At 42.0% G+C, this 22,677-nt stretch overlaps 1 protein-coding gene across 1 annotated transcript in view; it reads left to right on the top strand.

The window, feature by feature from the left end:
- VPS41 (VPS41 subunit of HOPS complex) overlaps nucleotides 1-22,677 on the top strand; it is a 141,964-nt gene that overhangs the window by 106,822 nt on the left and 12,465 nt on the right. The window contains exons 17-23 of the mRNA XM_080918301.1: nucleotides 450-542; nucleotides 1,353-1,480; nucleotides 2,646-2,790; nucleotides 9,367-9,408; nucleotides 9,929-9,979; nucleotides 12,652-12,789; nucleotides 21,179-21,233. Coding sequence (XP_080774427.1) covers nucleotides 450-542; nucleotides 1,353-1,480; nucleotides 2,646-2,790; nucleotides 9,367-9,408; nucleotides 9,929-9,979; nucleotides 12,652-12,789; nucleotides 21,179-21,233 — 652 coding nt within the window. The remainder of the gene's footprint in view (nucleotides 1-449; nucleotides 543-1,352; nucleotides 1,481-2,645; nucleotides 2,791-9,366; nucleotides 9,409-9,928; nucleotides 9,980-12,651; nucleotides 12,790-21,178; nucleotides 21,234-22,677) is intronic.

Genomic DNA, 22,677 nt, shown 5'->3' on the forward strand with positions numbered 1-22,677 from the left:
AGAGATGGGCTTCAGTGTGGCATTGTCACACATAGGTGGCAGTGTGGCACACTGGTGGCATTGTCACATACTGGTGACATGCTTGCTTAATAAGATGGTTGACATTTAAAGTATTAATTGATATGTTACACTGAGCATAAGAAAAGTTAAAAAAAGTTATTCTTCTAATTATTGTATTTTCATTAATTAATTAAAAAGAAAAGAATAAAGATTAATCCAATCACTTTTGTACTATTGGTTCCTACAGACACACACACACACAAACACACACTTTTGAAAATATTGTATAGCTTCCTGTTAAGTAACAGAGTTTATTTGAACCTTTTCATAATGTTATGAAGTGTCCCGATACCCAACTTTTTTAAGGTGAAAACAATGCTGTTATGTTGTCTGCATGCTTGGGACACAGTTGTCTTATCACTCCTGAAAGGACTTTTTATCCTCCCCAGGCAATTAGTCCCTATTTACCTCGAGGGGACCCAGTTCTGAAACCACTCATCTATGAAATGATTTTGCACGAATTTCTGGAAAGTGACTATGAGGTAAGGAACTCTCCAGAAACAAGGCTTGTTCTCTGTGCTGCGAAGTCTGACTGTCTTATGCTTCCACGTTGGTGCTATATGCACTTCATAGGCAAGTGATTTAAATTCTATTACCCAGATTATCCCACTAATGCTCGTCCTGACAGAGAGGCAGCCTGCCCTGTCTGTCGGGCTTGGACACTTTGTCCTGTGCATTGTGTCACTAAGAAAGAAGTCATTTAAGTATTTTTTCCATTTTTCTCATCTTAAGGTTTAATTTTAAATGAGCAATCAAACACAAAGAATCAAGTAGCAGCGTTTCATAAGCACTCCCCATGAATAGTTTTTGTCCTGTATAAACAATAAAGATCGGGTTGCAATAAAACAAAAGCAAATGGAAGAGCCCTGAGCCCAGTCGTGCTCACTTGTAATCCTGGCTACTCAGGAAGCGGAGGCAGGAGAATGTGAGTGTGAGTCAGCCTGTCCTCAGGAGTGGGGAACCGCTTCTCTGGGGTCCCAACTTCTCCATTTTCCTTTCTTCCATTTTGCCAGTCAGGAAGTTCTGTGAACCTTGGCTTGTTACACATTTGTAGAAGGTTCATCCCATCGGCATGGAGGCTAACAGAGAGCCTAGTGTGGTCGTTTTGCTTAGCATTCTTCCTTCATGGGCTAGGGGCTGGACCCCTGAAGGGGCTTTATAACCCACTACCTCTTAAGGTGTGCATTGGTGAATGGGTAAAGAGCAAGAGAGGACGGAGTGAAACCCAGCTGTAAACATCACAGAATAACACCATGAAGAATGTTCTTTTTCTGCTGTTCTTCTCTGGTTAGGGCTTTGCCACATTGATCAGAGAGTGGCCTGGAGATCTGTATAACAATTCCGTGATAGTTCAAGCAGTTCGAGACCACCTGAAGAAGGACAGTCAGAACAAGACCTTATTGAAAACACTGGCAGAGCTGTGAGTATGGGGACGAGGCCTTTTCATTTTTCTGCACCTACTCTTACTAATCCTCTTTCTGAGTCTCAGTGAGTAACCAGACGATGAATGTGGGAAACTCGTTATAATGTGATCTGTTTGCCAGAGGAATGGCGTGGTATGGATGGTCCTGGTGAGGAGACAGAGGAGTCCCGGCTTCCTCAGGCTTTCCCAGTGAGCTAGGTCCTGGGTTCTATTATTCTTAAATCTGCAAGTTGCTTTTTCTGGACCAGAATCTTTATCTGTAAAATTACAGGCCACACTTTGTTATAGGGATACTTTCAGGCGTGAAAGTTGGGGCTCAGCAAGTGATGTTTGAATATTTTCTCTTTTGGGGAGCACTCCCATCTGGCTTTGTGCCTTATGTCTGAAACACAACAAGGCCCTCAAGAAGCCTCAGTGCAGGGCACGAGATGGTGAACCACAGACCAGTCCGAGAAGGAAGGCCTGCTGCATGCCTCCCTCAGGACCCACTAACCTCACACTGCCCTCACGGATCAGTTCTGTCAGAGTTGGAGAAGAGGATGGACGATGAGAAAAAGACACATGGGACGTGGCACCAGGGAGTCGTGCTTGTGGAGAGAACTGTTTTCTATCAAAGCGTCTTCTGGTGCCACTGGATTCTTTACCACTGTTAGTATGAACAGCAGGCTAGCTTCTGGTCCACAGGCTTTCCTCACCTACGTGAGGCACCTAGTGTGAAAACACTGTTTCAGTGGACAAATATGTTTCAGCTTTATACAACACCCTACAAATGATCTTCTGAAATAGAACTCATTTGTCAAGCTGAACACTGTCTACAGGAATTAAGACCAATTCCTCTAAATTCCTCTATTGATAAAGAAGAGCTTTTCCTTCATTATTCACCATAGGTTCATGTCTGGAATATAGATATCTATACAACGTGGAGGCTGAGGCTACAAGAAGAAACACTTATAACTTGAATATTATACATTTTTGCAGATTTGGTGAGAGGAAAGGCAGTCTTCTGAAAAGAGTACTAGGAAGCATGTATTTTAAATCTCAGGGAACACTTGCCACAGTAAACTCTTCTTTTTGATCAACCATTTCAGCTTTTACTATTATGAAACATAATCTCTGTGCATTTTAATTATAACCATTAATAAGTATTATTTTTTAATTCCAGGTACACCTATGACAAAAATTATGGCAATGCTCTGGAAATATACTTAACGTTAAGACATAAAGATGTTTTCCAACTAATACACAAGCATAATCTTTTCAGCTCCATCAAGGATAAAATTGTTTTATTAATGGATTTTGACTCAGAGGTAATACTTCTCTTATTGCTGTGTATTAACTGTTAACTAGGTGTAATCAGTGGCCACCTCCGTAGACCCCTCTGACACACACCTTCCCTGTTATTTTAGGAGCTAGCATTCCGAAGCCCTTTCTTTGCGTAGTTATTGAGAAAGCCATGCAGCTTACCCAGGCACTTTGCTTGGGGTGTTGGTGGGAGAGAGCTGGGGATTAAGCCCGGGGCCTTGTACATAGTACGCACAGTCTTCCACTGAGCTGTGGGCCAACAATCCGTATAATTCCTAAGAAAGAAAAATAACCACCTGTACTTTGGTTTATTGTACTGTCTTAATCTTTGTCTCACCATAAAATTTAAATGAATTTCTGTTTAGAGTCTAAACTTTTGACCCTGTCCCAGTGTGATTCTTGTGTTGATAAAGACTATGGCCAAAAGCCACCTGGAAGGAAAGGGTTGGCTGGGCTTATTATATTCGTCCCGGTCCATTGAGGGAAGCGAAGGCAGGAACTCACGGTCTGAATCTGGAGTCAGGAGCAGAAGCAGAAACCATGGGCAATGTTGTTCACTGCCTTGCTCCTCCTGCTTTGCTCGGTTAACTTTCTTACACACTCTGCACAGCTCACAAGAGGTTTTCCAAAGTGACTCTCTCCCCTCCCCCATCTCTCTGTCTCTCTCTCTCCCTCCCTCCTTTTCCTTGCCCCTTTCTCTTTCTCCCTCTCTTTCCATCTTACCCCCTTTCTCCCTCTCCCTTCATCTCTGCTTCTGTCTGTCCCTCCCTCCCTGTCCCTTTTTTGCCTGTCCCCAGTCATTGTGAATAGGAATCTAATTAAAAGTACTAGCGCAAGGCTTTAATTTGGAAAAGAAATTATAAAGTATTCTCCACAAGCTCCAGAAGGATGAGCACACTTCCACAAGGAACCCACTACACTTGAGGATGCTCTGTGCTCAGTGTTCTTCACAACAGCTTCTTCTCAGAGGCGCTTCTGGTCAGTCGGGACCATTGGTCTACCGAGAATCATGCAGCCCAGTCTGTTTAGGAGCATGGTGTGTGGTGTGGTGTGGTGTGTGTGTGTGTGTGTGTGTGTGTGTGTGTGTGTGTGCTGGGGTGAAGGTGGAGTCTCTGACTATAAGGAATAGAAGCATGTCACTAAAGAAGGAAAGGAGATGGCAATTCAGGGACAGGCACATTTTCCAGTATCTCCAAAAACTGAAGAGAATTTTGGAAAGGCAGCAGAGGATCACAGTGTTAGTTGATGATAAAAGACAAGATAAACACAGAAGTGTGGGGTGCAAGGGCACAAGAACACTACAGACTTTCACCCAGAGCACTGAACAAAGCTTCAGGGAACAGGGGAGTTCTCGCCCCCCCCCCCCCTCCATGAATTCTGCAAAGAACAGAGTAAAGGAAGCCTCCAGAAGCAAAGGGAGCAAAACAGAATCAAAAGACCTTTAAGCTCTATGGAACGGACACTAGGAAACTACTACCTGGGGCAAAGAACAAGCAAATCCTCGGAGAATCTAGTTAGAGCACAGGGCGAGAAAGAGCTGCAGTAGGAGAAAGATGCCTTAACTCCACCTGCAGCTCCTGCAGCCTGCCCACTGCCCACTGCCCAGCAGGACACTGACCTCCTCGAATCTGAGCACTGTTAAGGCTGACAAGCCTGTTCAGCAAAACAGCAGATGAAGTTACAGGATTGGCCATAACAGGGCTGCAGACATGAATTCCCTCAGGGGAACATAACCATCCCAAACACACTAAAGAAGTATGAGAGGAAGATGCAGACATATTCTTAAGCCAGGAAACTCCTAAGCTGACACCTGTGCAGAGATCCAACCCAAGCTGTCTGTTTGCACTCCACTGAGAACCAGTACACCAGCCCGTCTGGTGTAACAGGCTTCATCTGCAGCTGTAGTACATCACTGGGGTTTCTCCATAAGACAGAAGCTAGACCTCATGTCACCCTGCAAGGAGGAGAGACTACAGTGTATCACTTCTCAATTCACCTCTATGTCACTGGGCTTTTTTTCCTTTATGAAATGTCACTCGTAAATATCTTAACTGTTTATTCTTCATATCGCACAGGTAGATGTGATCATTCCTTCGATTTCTGCACCTGTTCCGTGTTCTCATGACTGTTTCTCCTACCTGGACCCCATATATTTTCCCTGTCTCTCATACCTCATTTTCTCACATGCATTTTCCTGTCATTTCTTAACCATTAGTTTCTATAACTTTTCCATAGCTTTAATCGTCTTTAAATTCTTCTTTCCATAACAATATCCTGACTGCCTCTTCCTATTTACTTTTCTCTCCTTTGATTTTTATTTATAAAATTTGAATTTTTGTTTCATTTTGTTTTGCTGTTGTTTCTTTCGGAGTCTCACTATGAAGCTGCATTAGAGACTGCCTCTGTCCAGAGCTTGTGGACGGAGGCTGCAGCTCCTGAGCTTATATCTAGCTCAAGAGTAAAGGATGGTGCTACAAGCCAGTTCCACATGGACAGGCCCAACACTTACACTGAAAGAATGTGATTAAAGAGAAGTAAAGCCAGCCCCACATGTATAATCCCAGAACAAACACACAAGAAATGTGAAGAGCAAAAACGAAGAGGACACCAACTTCTGATTAAACTGGGTGAAGGTACAAAGTAACCGTTGAATGGAGTAGAAAAATCAACTTGGGATATTGGAGGAGAAATTTGTTAAAGAACTAGAAATGCTGGAAATCTCACAATGAAATCTTGGAAATGAAATAAAATCCATGGGAAGGCTCCCCAACGTGGATCAAATAGATGACAGAATGGGGTCTGGAAAACAGGGTAGATGAACTAGAGCATCCACACAACAAGGAGAAAGGATACATTTCACAACAGCTGAAATCTGTGAGACACTCTTAAATGACCAAAGTCATAGCCATGAGAAGAAGTAACATCATGCTGAATGTGACATAATCTCCATGTAAGGTCATGCACAAGATTTCCCAAGGGGAGGGGAAAAGAAGCCCATGTAGACATCAGAATTATTTAAAATGCTGAACCAGTAAGACTAGAAGAGATGTTTTCTGCATCAATAAAGAACGTTGAGAAACTGCACAGTAAACTGAATCAGGTTCAGAGGCAGACCATGACCGTGACAGCGGGAAACTTTATGATGAAGATGCGTGAAGCCCAAGCTAGGAAAGGTGTAAGACTGACACCACTATCGTGGAAATTGAAAGAGAAAGAACGCTTTCATGTTAAGGGCAAACTAAAGGGATGTGTGAGCACCAAGTCGGCACTGCCGAGGATTCTTGAGAGAAATGTACACATTGAAGAGAAAGGTGAGCCTACCGTGCGTTCTCAGGAGAGAACAAAGTGCACTACAGCAGCAGACATGCAAGTGAGACACCCCCGGGAACCAGACATTTCAAACAAGCACACAACAGCCACTGATACACCCTTTTCAGCAGTGACTCAGCATTAGTGGCTGTGACTCTCCAGTCAAAAGACACAAACTAGGGCTTCTGAGATGGCTCATCAAGTGACGGTACCTATCACCAAACCTGACAAACCAACCCACATGGTAGAAAGAACGAACCAATTCTTGAAAGTTCTCCTCTGACCTCCATACATACACATTTTTGAAAACAAAATTAACAAACAATTATTCTTTTAATGATACAAACTAGAATGTTGGATTGAAACAGTACCTTGTCTGCAAAAATTCTACTTCAGGTGTAGACCTCCCTTCTTTCTTCAAGTCTTTTATTCCTTAAGGTGTTTGTCTGGCACTTTGTCAGAAGCAGACTTAGTATAATCACCCCAGTCACTGCAGAGAGTCAATGCAACTCCATCAAGTGTCCATCGCCATTCTTTAGAGAACCAGAAAAAAGATCCTAAAATCTGAATGGAAGCACAAAATAGATAACTGAAGAAAAGAGCAACGTTTAAGAAACCAACATAATCTTTAAACTTACCCTAGAGTGTCATAGTGACAAAACCTTCACCATTCCTGTACCAAACCAGGTCTGTGGACCAGTGCAATAGAATAAAGCCACAGAATTGGCACCGGATTTTCAACCAAAGATGCCATGAACATTGGAAGAAAGCCTCTTCAACAGATGGCCTAGGAAACTGGGCATGTACATGAAGAAGGCAGACGTGATCTCCACCCACATCTCACCCCGTGCGAACAGTAGTTCAGCATGGGTCCAAGTAAACCGTGAACATTGAAATTGATAAAGGAAAACACAAGGTAAACATTCAAAGATTTAGCACAGGGAAGACTTTCTAAAAAGATCTTTTTCTCTAGTCGGGTCTCTCCAACCTTTCCATGGATTTCAGGGATCAAGCTCAGGTAATCTGGACTGCACAGTGTGTGCCTCTGTCTCCTATGTCATCTTGATAGCCCAGCAGCAGTTTGACTCAGAATCACAACCTGTTAGTTTTATGCTACAGAGAATAAGGCTGTAAACTAAAGTCTGTGTCCCTACATCCGATCAGAGTGCTTTTCAATAACAAGTAATTAGGGAGAAAGCTCAGCCTTTATTACCACTAAATTTCCACCATCTTGAAGTGTGAGGGGCAACAGTCCTGGTGACATTGTGGACCTGCAAAGGACTCAATAGTCCAGAAAATAAAATTGAAAATTGATAAATGGGACTGCATAAAATTAAAAGGTTTCTGCAGAGCAAGGGAAGTGAGTCAGAAAACGGCCTACAGATAGAAAACTGTGGTAGAATATATAATGGAATAAAAAAGCAAATACTAAGGAATCAGACACAACTAACAGGATAAACAGACAGAACAAATGTACAAATGAACAATATACATGAAATATAAGTTCATCTTTAGCCACCAAGTAATTCAAGTTAGAGGTGTATAAAATGCCCTCTCACCCTGGAATGATAGTTGGATGGGTTTCACTATGAAAACAGTGAGGAACAGAAGCTCTTCCCTGGAGTGTGATTTAGTCTAGCTAGTGTGCAGTCAGCATGGTGGGCCTGCAAAGGTTACAAAAGCATTTGACCCAGATGTCTCACTCCTGAGGTCTTACTCTGTGGCTAGTCTTTTGTTTCATGAAGTACTGCATACAGTGGTCACATTAAGAGACTAGGTTTCTGTCAACAGATGAATGGATAAAGATGTGGTATATATGCACAGTGGAGTTTTATTCTGCCATAGAGAACAAAAGATCTTGTTAAAGTAAGACTCAGAAATGTGAATCATGTTTTCATTTGTGTGAATCTTAGATTTTATAAAGACATATAAGTGTGTGTGTGTGTGTGTGTGTGTGTGTGTGTGTGTGTGTGTGTGTGATGAAAGTATAATTAAAACAGAGCATCTGGTGTAGAGGTACACACCTTTAATGCAGTCCTTGAAAGCAGAGGCAGGAAGGATCTCTGTGTTGGAGGCCAGCCTGGTCTACATACCAAATTCAAGGCAAGTCAGAGCTACATAGTGAGATCCTGCCTCACTAAATCAGGAAAGAAGGGAGGGAGGGAGAGAGGCAGGCAGGCAGGCATGCTGGCTGAGGGAACCAAGGGACTAGTAAGACAGGAATTCAAGAGTATGGGGGATGAATGTAGTCCGTTTGTGGTGTACTTGTATGAACATCTTTATGAAACCCATTACTTAGCAGAAATGCACTAATAAAAAGGATGAGATGCTAATATAAAATTTAGTTACAGACTGAGTGCTCAGACAGTAAAGGTTTTTGTCTTCGAGCCTGAAGACCTGAGTTTCATTCCTAGGACCCTGTGGTAGAAGTATAGAAACTACTCCTCCAAGGTATCCTCTGGCCACACGTGCTCTGAGGCATGCGTGCATGTGCACATTCAAATATATAAGTATGTGGTTTAGAGGAGTTAATTATATTTTTCTTATCTATTTTCTCTTGTGTCTTGAAAGTCTAATTACCATATGCACCAGTGGGAAAGAGATGGCTGAACTGAAACCCATTGCTATTTAAAGAATTTGAACCAAAGCTAAGGTATCACGGTTTTCTAGTTAGAGAAGATCTTTGAAATAATCAAACACACTTATTTATAGAGAAAAATGACATTTGGAACAGACCAGTAACAGAGTCAGCAAGACCCTGGTGTTCTGTCTGGCGGGCTGCTGTCCCACTACCTGTTGTGATAAACCACTTGGAGTTTTAGGGACACAATAGATGGTATAGAAAAGTCCACCAGTTTTATTATTTGGGAATAAGGCATTTCACTTGTTTTCCTGGGGTTAATCTGCTCTCCAGCTAGCGCTCAATCACGTCTCCACAGCTGTCAAGGATCACATGAAACATAAACATAACTGAGATATCAGGTGGCTAAAATACAGTGCCTGTTTTGAATATATTAGGAACTGTCACATTTGGTAAAAATAATGCGCCACAGCAGTTTAAACATATACAAAGCACACAGACCTTGGATTAAGACACATTTGAATGTGCATTCTTCTTCAAATGGCATTTTATATAAGGACCATTTATGAAGCTCGGTGCTTCTTAAGTATAAGAAATAGGGCCTCAACCTGTAACTGATGGTTTATGGAATGCAGTTTGTTTACTGTTCTTGTGTGGCAGACAAGTGACTGTTGCTGTATTTACATTTCAGAAAGCTGTTGACATGCTTTTGGACAATGAAGATAAAATTTCAGTGAGTTTTTTTTCATATGTAATAGAACTGTTCTCTGTTGCTAATAACACATCACGGACTGCATGCTTGAGAGAAAAGCTTACTGTCTAGTCCAAAGTCAAGAGGCTGTACTTGGCGATGGCCTTTTTGCTGGCAGAGTGACAGATCGTTGTGGTGTGCCACAGATCAGGACATAGGATGAGCCTGTCTCTTGTGAGGTCAGGAATGCACCCTGGGAGAAAGAAGGCACATGCAAGGTTTCTGTGAGCCGGCCTGCTCTTCTAGAACTGTATGCTCTCGGACAACCTAACCCACTCGACTTCAGTTGGTCCCTTTACACGGTCATCAGTCACCTCCCTTCCTCAGAAAGAGCCCCACTACCTTTTAGTGATTACATTAGGAGTCAAGCATGGATTCGAGTTTTGGTGGGAACAAGGCACATTGAAGCCATAGCATGTGCTACTGGATGAGTGTTTGCAGTACTGTCCTACAGCAGTGTCTCAGATGGCTGTCTCCTCATAACTGCATTCTTTCTCCTCAGATTAAAAAGGTGGTAGAAGAATTAGAAGACAGGCCGGAACTGCAGCATGTGGTGAGTTAGTCTCCTTTGACCTTTCAGTGCACCAACAGGCACTGCCTGCGAGTGTGTTGGGGTGTCCATGCAGGGAACGTTTCTTAGAGACCACTGCTCAATTGGAGTTTCGGCCACAGACAATATGCAGGCATTACTAGAGTGGGACGCATGCGTTGACTCTGACGAGGAGCTAATCATAGCATGGGTGGTTGAAGTTTGATTTACAATTTGGGACATTTATAAAAAGATACACTCTGTTTTGCTATTTTCTACCATTCTCTGCCCAAGAGTGCCTTTCCTCTGTAGTTACAATTAAACATAAACAGGTCACGAGCCACAGCACAGGCCGATGGTACAGTATAGATACCAACCCTGGTATTCCGGGTCCAGGAACAGATCTGTAGCTTCTTCTCTCGCCCACACTGTAGCCCAGTGAACTCCTCCGTATAGGTTGGCTGTACTATGAAGGCTGTTAGTCTAGATTTCCTTGGAGGCCCTTTGATTCTGTGCATCGTGTCGTCCAGGGAGAAAAGCAGGAGTCTCCTAGGTTTTTATTGCTGTGATCAAACCCCATGACCATGTACAACTTGGTGAGGAAGTGGTTCATTCTCAGAACAACCCTCAGGTCACTGACCGTCACCGAGGAGTCAGGCACCAGCCTGGAAGCTGGACCTGAAGCACAAGCCACGGAGGAGCACTGCCGTCCCCTGAAAACTTCCTCAGTCTGCATTCAGCTAGACTTTGAGACCACCTGCCCAGGGGATGCAAGGGCCACAGTAGGTGAAGCCCTTTAACATCAATCATCCATCAACAAAATGGCCTACAGATTTGCCTACAAATCCTAAGGTGGTATTTTTTTCCAATTAAAATTTCCTATTCCTAGTTATGTCTAAGTTCATTACAAGTTAACAAAAAAACAACCAGCAAAAGGAAATCTTTTCTATATGCTTTAAAAACATAAGAAATGCTTGAGTGGCCATGGGGATTATGCCAGTAGGGACAGTCTTTGCTCTGAAAGTGTGATGTTCTATTTGAAAGTCAGCTTCTACCCTGAAGGTCCTGAGAGTTCATGGATGGGAGTGGAAGTTTCATATATTGTGGTCTTGCTTATTGCTCAGGATTTAATGCAGAAACTATTACTATAGTTTTTGTGACCAAAAACACCCCAAAAATTATGTGCTCACCCAAGCAAGGCTCTACTGTACTGTTCATCTTAAAATTTTGCTTACTGAGCAATTTCTGACCTGCTTAAGCTATAAACAGAGCTATGGGAAGCATTCCTCTGCAGAAGTGTCACCAGTGAAAGGGTGGCAGATGCTTCACTAAATAGTCCTCTCTGCCACCCGGAAGTGTGATGTCTGTATTACATGTGACTGGCAAGCACCTCCTCAGGGAAAGCACCATGCTCTGCCCACATCCACACCCGTCACAAGCGTCCTGTTGGCAGTCCTCACCAGACTTCAGCCCAGCAAATGACCTCAGTGTGGCTGTTCCCTGCCTCCTTCTTGCCCCTTCAGAGAAATGTGAACACCCCACGGGATGACTTCTGCTATGTATATGTGGGTCTCCGCACGATAGCAGCAAACTCACACTTTGAAGCAAACCAAGGCTCTTTGTCTATTATGAACCTATTTACCTGTTTACAAACACTCATGGCCCCCAACTGTGCTCTATGTAGTTAGTGAGATCTTGTCTTCCTCTGTCTTGTGGGTTATAGGCTTGTGTTTGTATTTAACATTAACACTGAGTATCTATTTTGTGGTATTATGTAATATACTCCATCTTTTTAGTAAAAAGAGAGAAAAAAAATCTTCCCCTTGGAGTCCAAGTGTTTGAACAACTGTGCTCATTCTATTGTTTGTTTGTGTTCTCTGGCACCATCAATATAGGTACAATTTAATTGCAAAGGGATCATATTCATTTTCCAAAAATGGATATGTGGAGTATATAATGATTAACTTAGTTCCTTCTGTGTTTTTTTAGAATACAGTTATGTTGGGACCCTGTGCCTTTTCATGTAAAAGAAAAAGACTTTTCAAAGACTTACTGTTTTTATTTTATGTGTAAGAATGTTTGAACTGCATGGATGTAAGTGCACTGTGGGTTTGTTTTTGTGCATTGAGACCAGAAGAGGAAGTCATAACCCCTGTAACTGGAGTTATGGACACGAATAAGGTGTTGTGTGGGTGTTCATCACCCACCAGGTCTCCTCCCCGTCTTCTGCATCGCTGCACCTTTAACACGGAGCCATCTGCCCAGGCCCGAGAGTAGAATTACTACCATCTGAGACTGCTCCCTGGGCAGTTGATTTCTGGAACAGGTAGATGATGATATTAAGACTCACTGTCACTAATGCCTGCGTAGTATTCAGCATATGACAAGTGTGGTTCTGTGTATGGCACAAATGACAATTGCTTTGACAGTTGTGATAACCCAGTGACATTTTGTGCATATGAAGACCTCAGGTCATAGTGGGATACGGATGTATCTAATTTTAGACGTTGTCAGTGGCCGGCCAGGAGCTTCAGACCCTGCTCTCCAGTTGGCAGTCTCCACTTCTCCTAGGGCTTATTCTTGCTTCTAAGAACGCATCTTCTAACCACACGGAGGGTGGCAACAGTCAAAAGTAGTTAGGTTAACCAAGTGTTTTGTTCTTATTCTGTTACTGTGGATTATCTTGTTCCATTTAGTATTTGCACAAGCTCTTCAAGAGAGACCATCATAAGGGACAGCGCTACCATGAAAAGCAGATCAGTCTGTATGCCGAATATGACCGACCAAACCTACTTCCCTTCCTCAGAGACAGTACCCATTGCCCACTTGAAAAGGTAAGCCACTGACTCCCCGTGTGCAACCATCCGAAATAGTTCTCATTTCATAAGCCACTTGTCAGTCTTCTCTTCCTGCCCGTGTTCAGCCAGAAAGCTTACAGCAACTCTGATACTAATACATCAGAAACCCTGTGCAGACCCCAGCTACAGATTTCCAGGATTGAAAATCACCACAGTTACTCAACTCAAAGTTAATTTTTGGTTTTTGGTTTTTAAATGGAATTGTTCATTGCAAGGGAGCTACTGACTTTCTAACAATTTAACAAATACTGTTCTAAAGGACAGTTTGTAACTTCATATGTCTGGTCTGTCGTGTTCCTTAGTACATCTGTCACACTTTCTACCATAGACTGTTTTCCTTGCTTGACATTGTTTCAGCTCCACAAAAGCATCTTTAGGAGAACTGAGGTATCTTTATGTGACAAGGTGAGACGGCAGGTGTAAACAGGGCAGCTGGAGGCTAATGCTGAGGGTGTGAATGGGCCAGCTGTAGATTAGGATTGGGTTTTATTTTTATTATATATATTCTTTATTAGATATTTTTGTATTTACATTTTAAATGTTATTTCCTTTCCCCATTTGCCCTCCCATCCCCCCTCCCCTTGCTTCTATGAGGATGAGCCCCTCCTACCCACCCACTCCCACCTCACCACCCAAACATTCCCCTACACTGGGGAAATCAAGCCATCACAGACCAAGGGCTTCTCTTACTAATGCCCAACAAAGCCATACTTGGCTACATATGCGGCTGGAGCCAAGGGTCCCTCCATGTATAATTTTTTATTGGTGATTTAGTCCCTGGAGCTCTGGGGGGTCTGGTTGGTTGGTATTGTTGTGCTTCCTGTGGGGTTGCAAACCCCTTTAGCTCCTTTCTCTGACTGTTCCACTGGGGTCCCTGTGCTAAGTCCAGTGTGGCTGTGAGCCTCCAACTCTGTAATGGCCAGGCGCTGGCAGAGCCTCTCAGGAGGCAGCTACACTAGGCTCTCATCAGCAAGCACTTCTTGGCATCTGCAGTAGTGTCTGGGTTTCATGTCTGTATATGGGATGGAGCCCCAGGTAGTGCAGACTCTGGATGGCCTTTCCTTAGTCTCTACTCTACACTTTGTCCCCATATGTCCTTTACACAGGAGCCCTTCTGGGTTAAGAATTTGGAGGTGAGTGAGAGGTCCCATACCCAAACCGTTGGGCCTTGCCTAACCTCTGAATATGGTCTCTACAGGTTCTCCCTCCCCTTTGTTGGCATTTTAGTTAATCTCTTCCCTGTTGGGCCCTGGGAGCTTCTTGCTTTTCTGGCATCTGGGACTTGCTGGTGGCTACCCTCAGTTCCCATCCCCCATTGCTACACACCTCTGTTCAATTTCCTGACCCTCTATATATCTATCATCCCTGTCTCCTTGCAGACCTGAGCCTGCCCCCTTTCCCCTCCCCTACCTTTCCTCCTCCCAAATCCCTCCCACCCTCTACCTCCCCTGAGTATTTTTCCCCTTCCTAAGAAGGACTGAAGCATCCACATTTTGGTCTTCCTTCTTCTTGGGCTTGATGTGGTCTGTGAATTGTATCTTAAATATTCTGAGCTTTTGGGCTAATATCATCTTATCAGTGAGTACATACCATGTGTGTTGTTTTGTGACTGAATTACCCCAATCAGGATGGTATTTTCTGGTTCCATTCATTTACCTAAAAATGTTATGAAGTCATTGTTTTTAATAGCTGAGTAGTACTCCATTGTGTAAATGTACCACATTTTCTGTATCCATTCCTTTGTTGAAGAAAATCTGGGTTCTTTCCAGGTTCTGGCTATTATAAATAAGGCTGCTATGAACATAATGGAGCATGTGTCCTTGTTATATGTTGGTGTATCTTTTAGGTATATGCTCAGGAGTAGTATAGCTGGGTCCTCAGGTGGTACTATGTCCAGTTTTCTGAGGATCCACCAGACTGATTTCTAGAGTGTTTGTACCAGCTTGCAATCCCACCAACAATGGAGTTTTCTTCTTTCTCCACATACTCTCCAGAATCTATTGTCACCTGAATTTTTTGATGTTAGCTATTCTGGCTGGTGTGAGGTGGAATCTCAGGGTTGTTTTGATTTGCATTTCCCTGATGACTAAGGATGTTTAACATTTGTTTGGGTGCTTCTGGGCCATTCGGCTTTCCTCAGTTGAGAGTTCTTTGTATAGTATTGTACCCCATTTTTTTAATAGCGATATTTGGTTCTCTTGAATTCTTTCTATATATTGGATATTAGCCATCTATATGACATAGGCTTAATAAAGATCTTTTCCCAATCTGCTGATTGCTGTTTTGTCCTTTTTATAGTGTTCTTTGCTTTACAGAAGCTTTGCAATTTTATGAGGTCCCATTTCTTGATTGTTGATCTTAGAACACGAACCATCGGTGTTCTGTTCAGGAAATTTCCCCGTGTCCATGTGTTCAAAGCTCTTCCTCACTTTCTCTTGTTACTTTCGGTGTACCTGGTTTTATGTGGAGAGCCTTGATCCACTTGGACTTGAGCTTTGTACAAGGAGATAAGAAAGGTTTATTCTGCATGGCAACCACCAGTTGATCCAACACCAGTTGTTGAAGAGCTCTCTTTTTTCCACTCTATGGTTTTAACTCCTTTGTCAAAGATCAAGTGACAGTAGTTATGTGGATTCATTTCTGGGTCCTCAGTTCTATTCCATTGATCTACCTGCCTGTCTCTGTACTGATACCATGAAGTTTTATCACGATTGCTTTGAAATACCATTTGAGATCAGGGATGGTGATTTCCCCCTCAGGAGTTCTTTTATTATTGAGAATAGTTTTGCAATATCTTGGGTTTTTTTTTTATTCCAAATGAATTTTCAAATTGTTCTAACTCTGTGAAGAATTGAGTGCAAATTTTGATGGGGATTGCTTTGAATCCTTAGATTGTTTTTTGGAAAGATGACCATTTTTATTATATTAATCCTGCCAATCCATGAGCAGAGATTTTTCCATTTTCTGAGGTCTTCAATTTTTTTTCTCTCTCTTTCTCTATTTCTTTCTTTCTTTCTTTTCATGTGCCAACACTGTCAAAGCTTTAACAAGTGCTGGCGAACATCATGGGGGGGGGGGGCACATAAGGAAAGAAGACTTCTGGTACCCATTGAAAACTCCTAGCCATACATGACAACACACACACCAGTCTTCCAGCTTCAGAGGTTTGAAGTGGAATGCTGCAAAGTCCCATGAAGACTGCAGGTCTCAGGGACCTGAAAGGATTGCTTGCTGAGGAAAACAGCACACACAGGTGGATGAAGATCTGTGGCTCAGAAAATGGGACACAGTAGGGCAAAACTTGCCATGATTTCTACAGAATTAGGAAGAATGGGTGCGTACATGGAGTAGGAGTTTGGGGGTAGGATTGTACAGGAGTAAATGCTGCAAGAACACACACAAGAATTTCTGCAGAGGTAAGCTAGGAGTTCCCAGCAGGAGGGTCTGGATGTCTTGAAAGACTACTGAGGCTCCAGGAAGCTATCAGAGGAACAAGTTCTATCTGAATGGAGAAGTCCCAATTCACTCTGGGACCAAGGAGGCTGAAAGATGAAACAGAGAAATAGAGATATCAAATTGGAAACCCAGCAACTGATTCAAAGCAGTCCCTTGTATTTGTTGAGTTCTGTTTTGTGACCAATTTTATGGTCAGTTTTGGAGAAGGTAACATGAGGTGCTGGGAAGAAGGTATATTCTTTTGTTTTAGGATGAAATGCTCTATAGATGTCTGTTAAATCCATTTGATTCATAACTTCTGTTAGTTTCACTGTATCTCTGTTTAGTTTCTGTTTCCATGATATGTCCATTAATGAGAGTAGGGTGTTGAAATCTCTCACTATTATTTTGTGAGGTGCATTGAGTACTTTGAGCTTCAGTAAAGTTTCTTTTATGAATGTGGGTATCCTTGCATTTAGAGCATAGATGTTCAGAATTGTGAGTTCATCATGGTAGATTTTTCCTTTGATGAGTATGAATTGCCCTTCCCAATCTTTTTTGATAACTTTTGTTTGAAAGTTGACTTTATTTGATATTAAAATGGCTACTCCCACTTCTTTTTTGGGACCCTTTGCTTGGAAAATTTTTTTCCAGCCTTTACTGTGAGGTAGAGTCTGTCTTTGTCACTGAGGTGCATTTTTTGAATGCAGCAAAATGCTGGGTCCTGTTTACATATCCAGTCTGTTAGTCTGTGTCTTTTTATTGGGGAATTGAATCCATTGATGTTAAGAGATACTAAGGAATAGTGATTGTTTCTTCCTGGTTGTTGTTGTTGTTAAAGTTGGGATTATTTTTGTGTGGCTATCTTCTTTTGGGTTTGTTGAAAGAAGATTACTTTCTTGCTTTTTCTAGGGTATAGTTTCTTTCCTTGCATTAGAGTTTTCCATCTATTATCCTTTGTAGGGATGTATTTGTAGAAAGTTACTTTGCAAATTTGGTTTTGTCATGGGATATCTTGGTTTCTCCTTCTATGTTAATTGAGACTTTTGCTGGGCTGACATTTCTGTTTTCTTAGGGTCTGTATGACATCTGCTCAGAATTTTCTGGCTTTTAGAGTCTTTGGTGAGAAGTCTGGTGTGATTCTGATAGGTCTGCCTTTATATCTTACTTGACCTTTTTAATAGACTTTTTTTGTTTTGTGCATTTGGTGTTTTGATTATGTGATGGGAGAAATTTCTGGTCCAATCTATTTGGAGTTCTGTAGGCTTTGTTCATGTTTATGGGCAGCTTTTTCTTTAGGTTAGAGAAGTTTTCTTCTATAATTTTGTTGAAGGTATTTACTGGGCCTTTTAGTTGGCAATCTTCACTCTCTTCTATACCTATTATCCTTAGGTTTGGTCTTCTCATTGTGTCCTGGATTTCCTGGATGTTTTAGGTTAGGTGCTTTTTGAATTTTACTATTGTGTCAATGTTTCCTGTAGTATCTTCTGCACCTGAGATTCTCTCTTCTAACTCTTATATTCTATTGGTGATGCTTACAGCTATGACTCCTGATCTCTTTTCTAGGTTTCCTAACTCCAGGGTTGTCTCCCTTTGAGATTTCTTTAATGTTTCTATTTCCATTTTTAGATCCTGGATGGTTTTATTCAATTCTTTTAACTGTTTGATTGTGTTTTCCTGTATTTCTTTTAGGGATTTTTGTGTTTCCTCATTAAGGGCTTCTACCTGTTTACTTGTGTTCTCCTGTATTTAAGGGATTTATTTATGTCCCTCTTAAAGTCCTTTATCATCATCATAAGATATGATTTTAAATCTAAATCTTGTTTTTCTGGTGTGTTGTGGTATTCATGACATTCTGTGGTGGGAGAATTGGTTTCTGATGATGCCAAGTAGCCTTGGTTTCTGTTGCCCAGGTTCTTGCACTTGCCTCTTGCCATGTGCTTATCTCTGGTATTAGTTGTTCTTGTCTCTGACTGGAGCTTGTCTTTCCTGTGGGTCCGTTAGCTTGTGATCTTAGGTATATCGTCACTCTCGGGCGATCAGCTCTCTCCAGGCAGGATTTGGTTATGGAGGGCTGTAGAACAGCCTTAGCTGTGGGGTGCAGATGGAAACCAGAAGGTAGGACTAGGGTTATAAGTTGAGCCCCTGTAGGCTAGGCCTGAGGGTGTGAACAGGGTAGTTGTAGGTTCAGAACAGGGTATGAACAGGGCAGCTACAGCTTGGGGTATGAACTGAGTGGCTGTAGGCTAGTAGAAGTGTGAACTAGTGGCTGTGGACTGAGGGTGCAAAGCGGGCAGCTTTAGGACCAGGAGTGTGAATGGGGCAGCTGTAGGCTAGGACTGGGGTATGAATGGGGTGGTTGTTGGTTATGCTTGGGGTTTTACATGGGGCAGCTGTAGGCCAGGGCTAAGAAGCTGAGAGCAGACAAGGAAAGTAGGCCTCTTAACCTTAGGCTCTTATTCTTCACTATGCTGAGGAACTGTTTTTCAGCTTTAAAATGTTAATTAAAACAATAGCAAAGGTATTCCTTAGCATTGTGAGCATCAAGAAAAATACAGCTGCAAACATGTCTTCGGTCTATAATTTACAGATATGAACCTATGATTAAATCATGCCTAAGGGATATTGCAATCCTTTTAGCTTTGGCAGGTTTATAACTGAATGTATGATCTCATATTAAACAACATTCATGAGGCGACAGTGTGTGTAATTTGGGTAAGCACACCATTGACACAAAGGTGATACAATTCCACTAAAGGATTAGAGAAAGATTAGCTAGGATACATCAGAGTCAAGGCTAGATAGGAGTCATAGTTTAATTACAGTTGACAGAATTTCTTCTAATACCCTGAAATTTCCCTTTTACCTTTTTGCTGAATCAAACAAGGAGAGTTAGAATGCTATGTGTGAATCTATTTCTACTAAATTTCTGTCAGTTATTTTACATTTTACCTTTATTTTTCCTAAAATTTCTATTCTCTTTGTGTGTGAGGGGGTATCTCTCTGCCTATCTGTTCTTCCCTCTAAAGTCCTCTAGAGGGATCACAGTGTTCGAACATTAGAGAATGTAAAATAAAGATGGTGTCACATTTGTTCTGAAAATACTTTATTTTTATGTTTCACTAAAATTCCTAGATATTCCTAGAGTCTCACCATTTTTAAGGAGAATAATTTAAGATACTGTTAGCATCCATTTATAAACATTTTGACAACCTAGGAAGCTGTCCTCTGTATAACAGGACCTGTTGAACTGGCCAGAGACCAGCATGAAATTGCAGACATAACAATGCATATAAGCAGTAACAGTGTTAGGTGGTGTGCTCAGTAGGCTCTGACTATCCGTGAGGGGGCATGACCATTGAGGATCTAAAACATGGCAAATTAATGTGAACTATAGTAACTACTTAAGAGTAAGTGGCTTCTGTAATGAACCATTCAATTGAGGCTCAGTTCTGGTTTAAGTGACACATGTGATCTGAAACATCCTGGTTTCATCTTGATTCTAGACTATGGTGATGCTACCATTTATTTATTTATTTATTTATTTATTTATTTATTTATTTATCTACCTACCTACCTACCTATGTGCATTGATCTTTGTGGTCATCCTCCACCCTCACCCATTACTTACATGATTTAAATATCGTCTACAGGAAAAATGTACCAAACATCAAAATATCAAGTCTAGCTCTAGCTGTTGTTTTCTAAGGTAGATCACGGAGCAGAAAGGGATAATTAACTCAAGCTCTTCTTTTTATGCCTTTGATTATTTTCAGAACAACTTGGTTGATTAATGACTTCTAAATAACTACTTTAAATATGCAACCCCGTTAACTTATTCTGAAACTTTTATTGGCTCCTCATTTGAAAAAGTATTCGTTATAACCCACTGTGCGCTCTGCACTGAGCTAAGCCTAGGGCTTGGTGCACATGTGGTTTGTGCAGAGGGAAGTCACATGACTAATGTGGTGACTGATTAGCTTTCATAATGATAAAGAACTGTGAGACCACATGCTGTATGAAGCTGGAGGAATGCCTATAGTGTCTGTCCAATGTGGGATCTGTGGCAATGTATGTCTCCAGTCCTTCCTAGGGTAGGAAGTAGTGAGAAGGAAGCTTCAGAAAGGCGAGCACTGCAGAGGTGGTCAGAGACAATAAAGCCACACTAAGATGCCGGACAAGGTTGTAAGTTACCACGCAGGTGACTCAGGAGGGTGGTCTGTGAGATGTGATTTCAACAGTACCTGACTCTAATGCTACCTTTCCATGGAGCTTGTCACAAGAGAACCGCATGACTTCAGCGTTGCCTCTCCGTGCACATGGCCCTCCCCGCTGCATTGTGCCAGTCATGGAAAGATATGTATGTGGTCATTTCTGTCACCGTATTTGTACCCAAGAGCTTCCAGTGGACTTGCTGTCTCTTCTGCTTCTTTGCTACTTGGCTCCTTTGTCTTCCTGAGTGTCATCATGGCATGTCACCGTCATCCTCCCCTTTGCTTCCTTGTTTCAGTATGACCCCTCAGTATCCAGCAGGGAGAGCACAGTAAATTTATGCCATTTGATTTAGAACAATCGTGCTGCTCATCAGGACACCATTCGTCTGTACTATCCGTGAAGAGACAGTTTATAAGGTGACTATAGATTCGGTTGGACGCAGCACTATAACCTTCAGACGTCCAATGGGGAGTAAGCTCCTCCCAGCACTGCTTCTGCTTCTACTTATAGAAGGCTGTGGTGTTCTCCGTGCCCTCGGTTCCATTGGGTACGTCAAAAGTTATCCAGAGGTTGACAGATGTGGGGCTTTTTGTTCTTTTTTTTTTTTTTAAGAAAAAAAATCTTTCAAGTTTTGTAAGTAACTTTAAGTGGCTCTCTTAATATTGTTTTCCTGTGTGGTAGTCCATAGTAATGTTTCTCCCTGCTTTGATTAAAGGCTCTTGAGATCTGCCAACAAAGAAACTTCGTAGAAGAGACAGTTTACCTTCTGAGTAAGTAGTGTTTGTTCATTTTAGTCTCATAGATAAAGGAATGGGTTAGGATTTGTTGTGAAGTGTCTAAGAATGGACACAGATTTGTGGACATTCGGGCTTACTTTATATAAAAACATGATACAGGGAAAAGGGAAGTCCAGGGCACAGTAGAGTACCGTGAGTTATTGGAGCCATCTGTGAGAAAGAACATCTAGCAAATGTGCAGTAAAAGAAGCAAGAAGCAAACGTGTGTCACACTTCATAACAGATAGAACTATAGATGGGCTGACATATTTGGGTTGTTTCTCCCTTTAGTTTATAAATGGCTCATTTTTACCACACATTGATAGGAAACAAATCGTTTTCAAAACTCATACCCTTAATAGCTAGAATATTATTAGGCTTTGGAACAAGAGAGATTCTTGATGTTATAGCTCTCAGTGTCCTCTCCCTCTGGCTCCCACCTCCAGACATACATAGCTGGTGTAAAATATACACCTGGGAACTAGACTTCCCTGTCTTCCTGTCTTCCGGAGTGTTTGAGAGCAGTGGGGGCTTACTCAGGATCTGTCTCATGAGGAAGCTGTGCATAGAGTGAGCCATTTCTCTGCCCACCTCCCGTGTTTCCCACACCACAGCTTTCTTACACACACCACTCACTGGCTTCTCTGGCCTTGGTTGAAAATTAGCCAACCTATTCCTGTGTATAGAGTGGCTAATTCATGGATGTTCAGCATCAGCCCTAGATCTGCTTTCCTTAGGAGAACTACTTGAGGCTGTCTTTTCTACTTGAGCATGGTTTGGGACTACTCTTCCCAACTTCAGGTCGCTCATCCATTTATTCCTCCCAGCTGTATTCTTCCAGAAGTATCTGCTTGAATTCATATTTGTCATAATAGAAATAGTAGATGACTTAATTCATGACCTTTTACGGGTCCCTGCATGGGACAAGGCTAAATATAATAAGCCTTAGCCACACAGTTGGCCTTCTACATGAACTCTAGTAACAGCCTGTGGAAATTAGAAAGTTCCAGGAGATGAATGAGCAGAAGAGACAGAATGATTTCCAAATTCTTTCAAAATCTTAACTGTATCAGAATTTGAAATCCAAAAGAAATTGCATACCTCTAAGAGGAAAGGCAGAATCCAGCAGACCTACCTCAAACTCCACTGTGCCATTTAGTGGCTACCTGATCTTGCCAAGGCAAAATACTGTATTCCTTCTTGTATTAAAAGTACATAAATAAATGACAAGTAATATTAGTGCCTGGCCTGGTGGCACATGCCTTTCACCCTAGACTCAAGGGGTGGAGATAAGCAGATTTCTCGGTTGAAAGCCAACCTGGTCTACCTAGTAAGTTTGAGACTAGCTAGAGCTGCATAGTGAAGCTCAGACTCAAAAAAAGAGGAAAACAAAGAAAGGGGAAAATGTTTTACAAATATTCAGTATTTTAGGCTGGAA

The sequence above is a fragment of the Micromys minutus genome (assembly GCF_963924665.1).
Source record: "Micromys minutus genome assembly, chromosome: 6".
Taxonomy (NCBI): domain Eukaryota; kingdom Metazoa; phylum Chordata; class Mammalia; order Rodentia; family Muridae; genus Micromys; species Micromys minutus.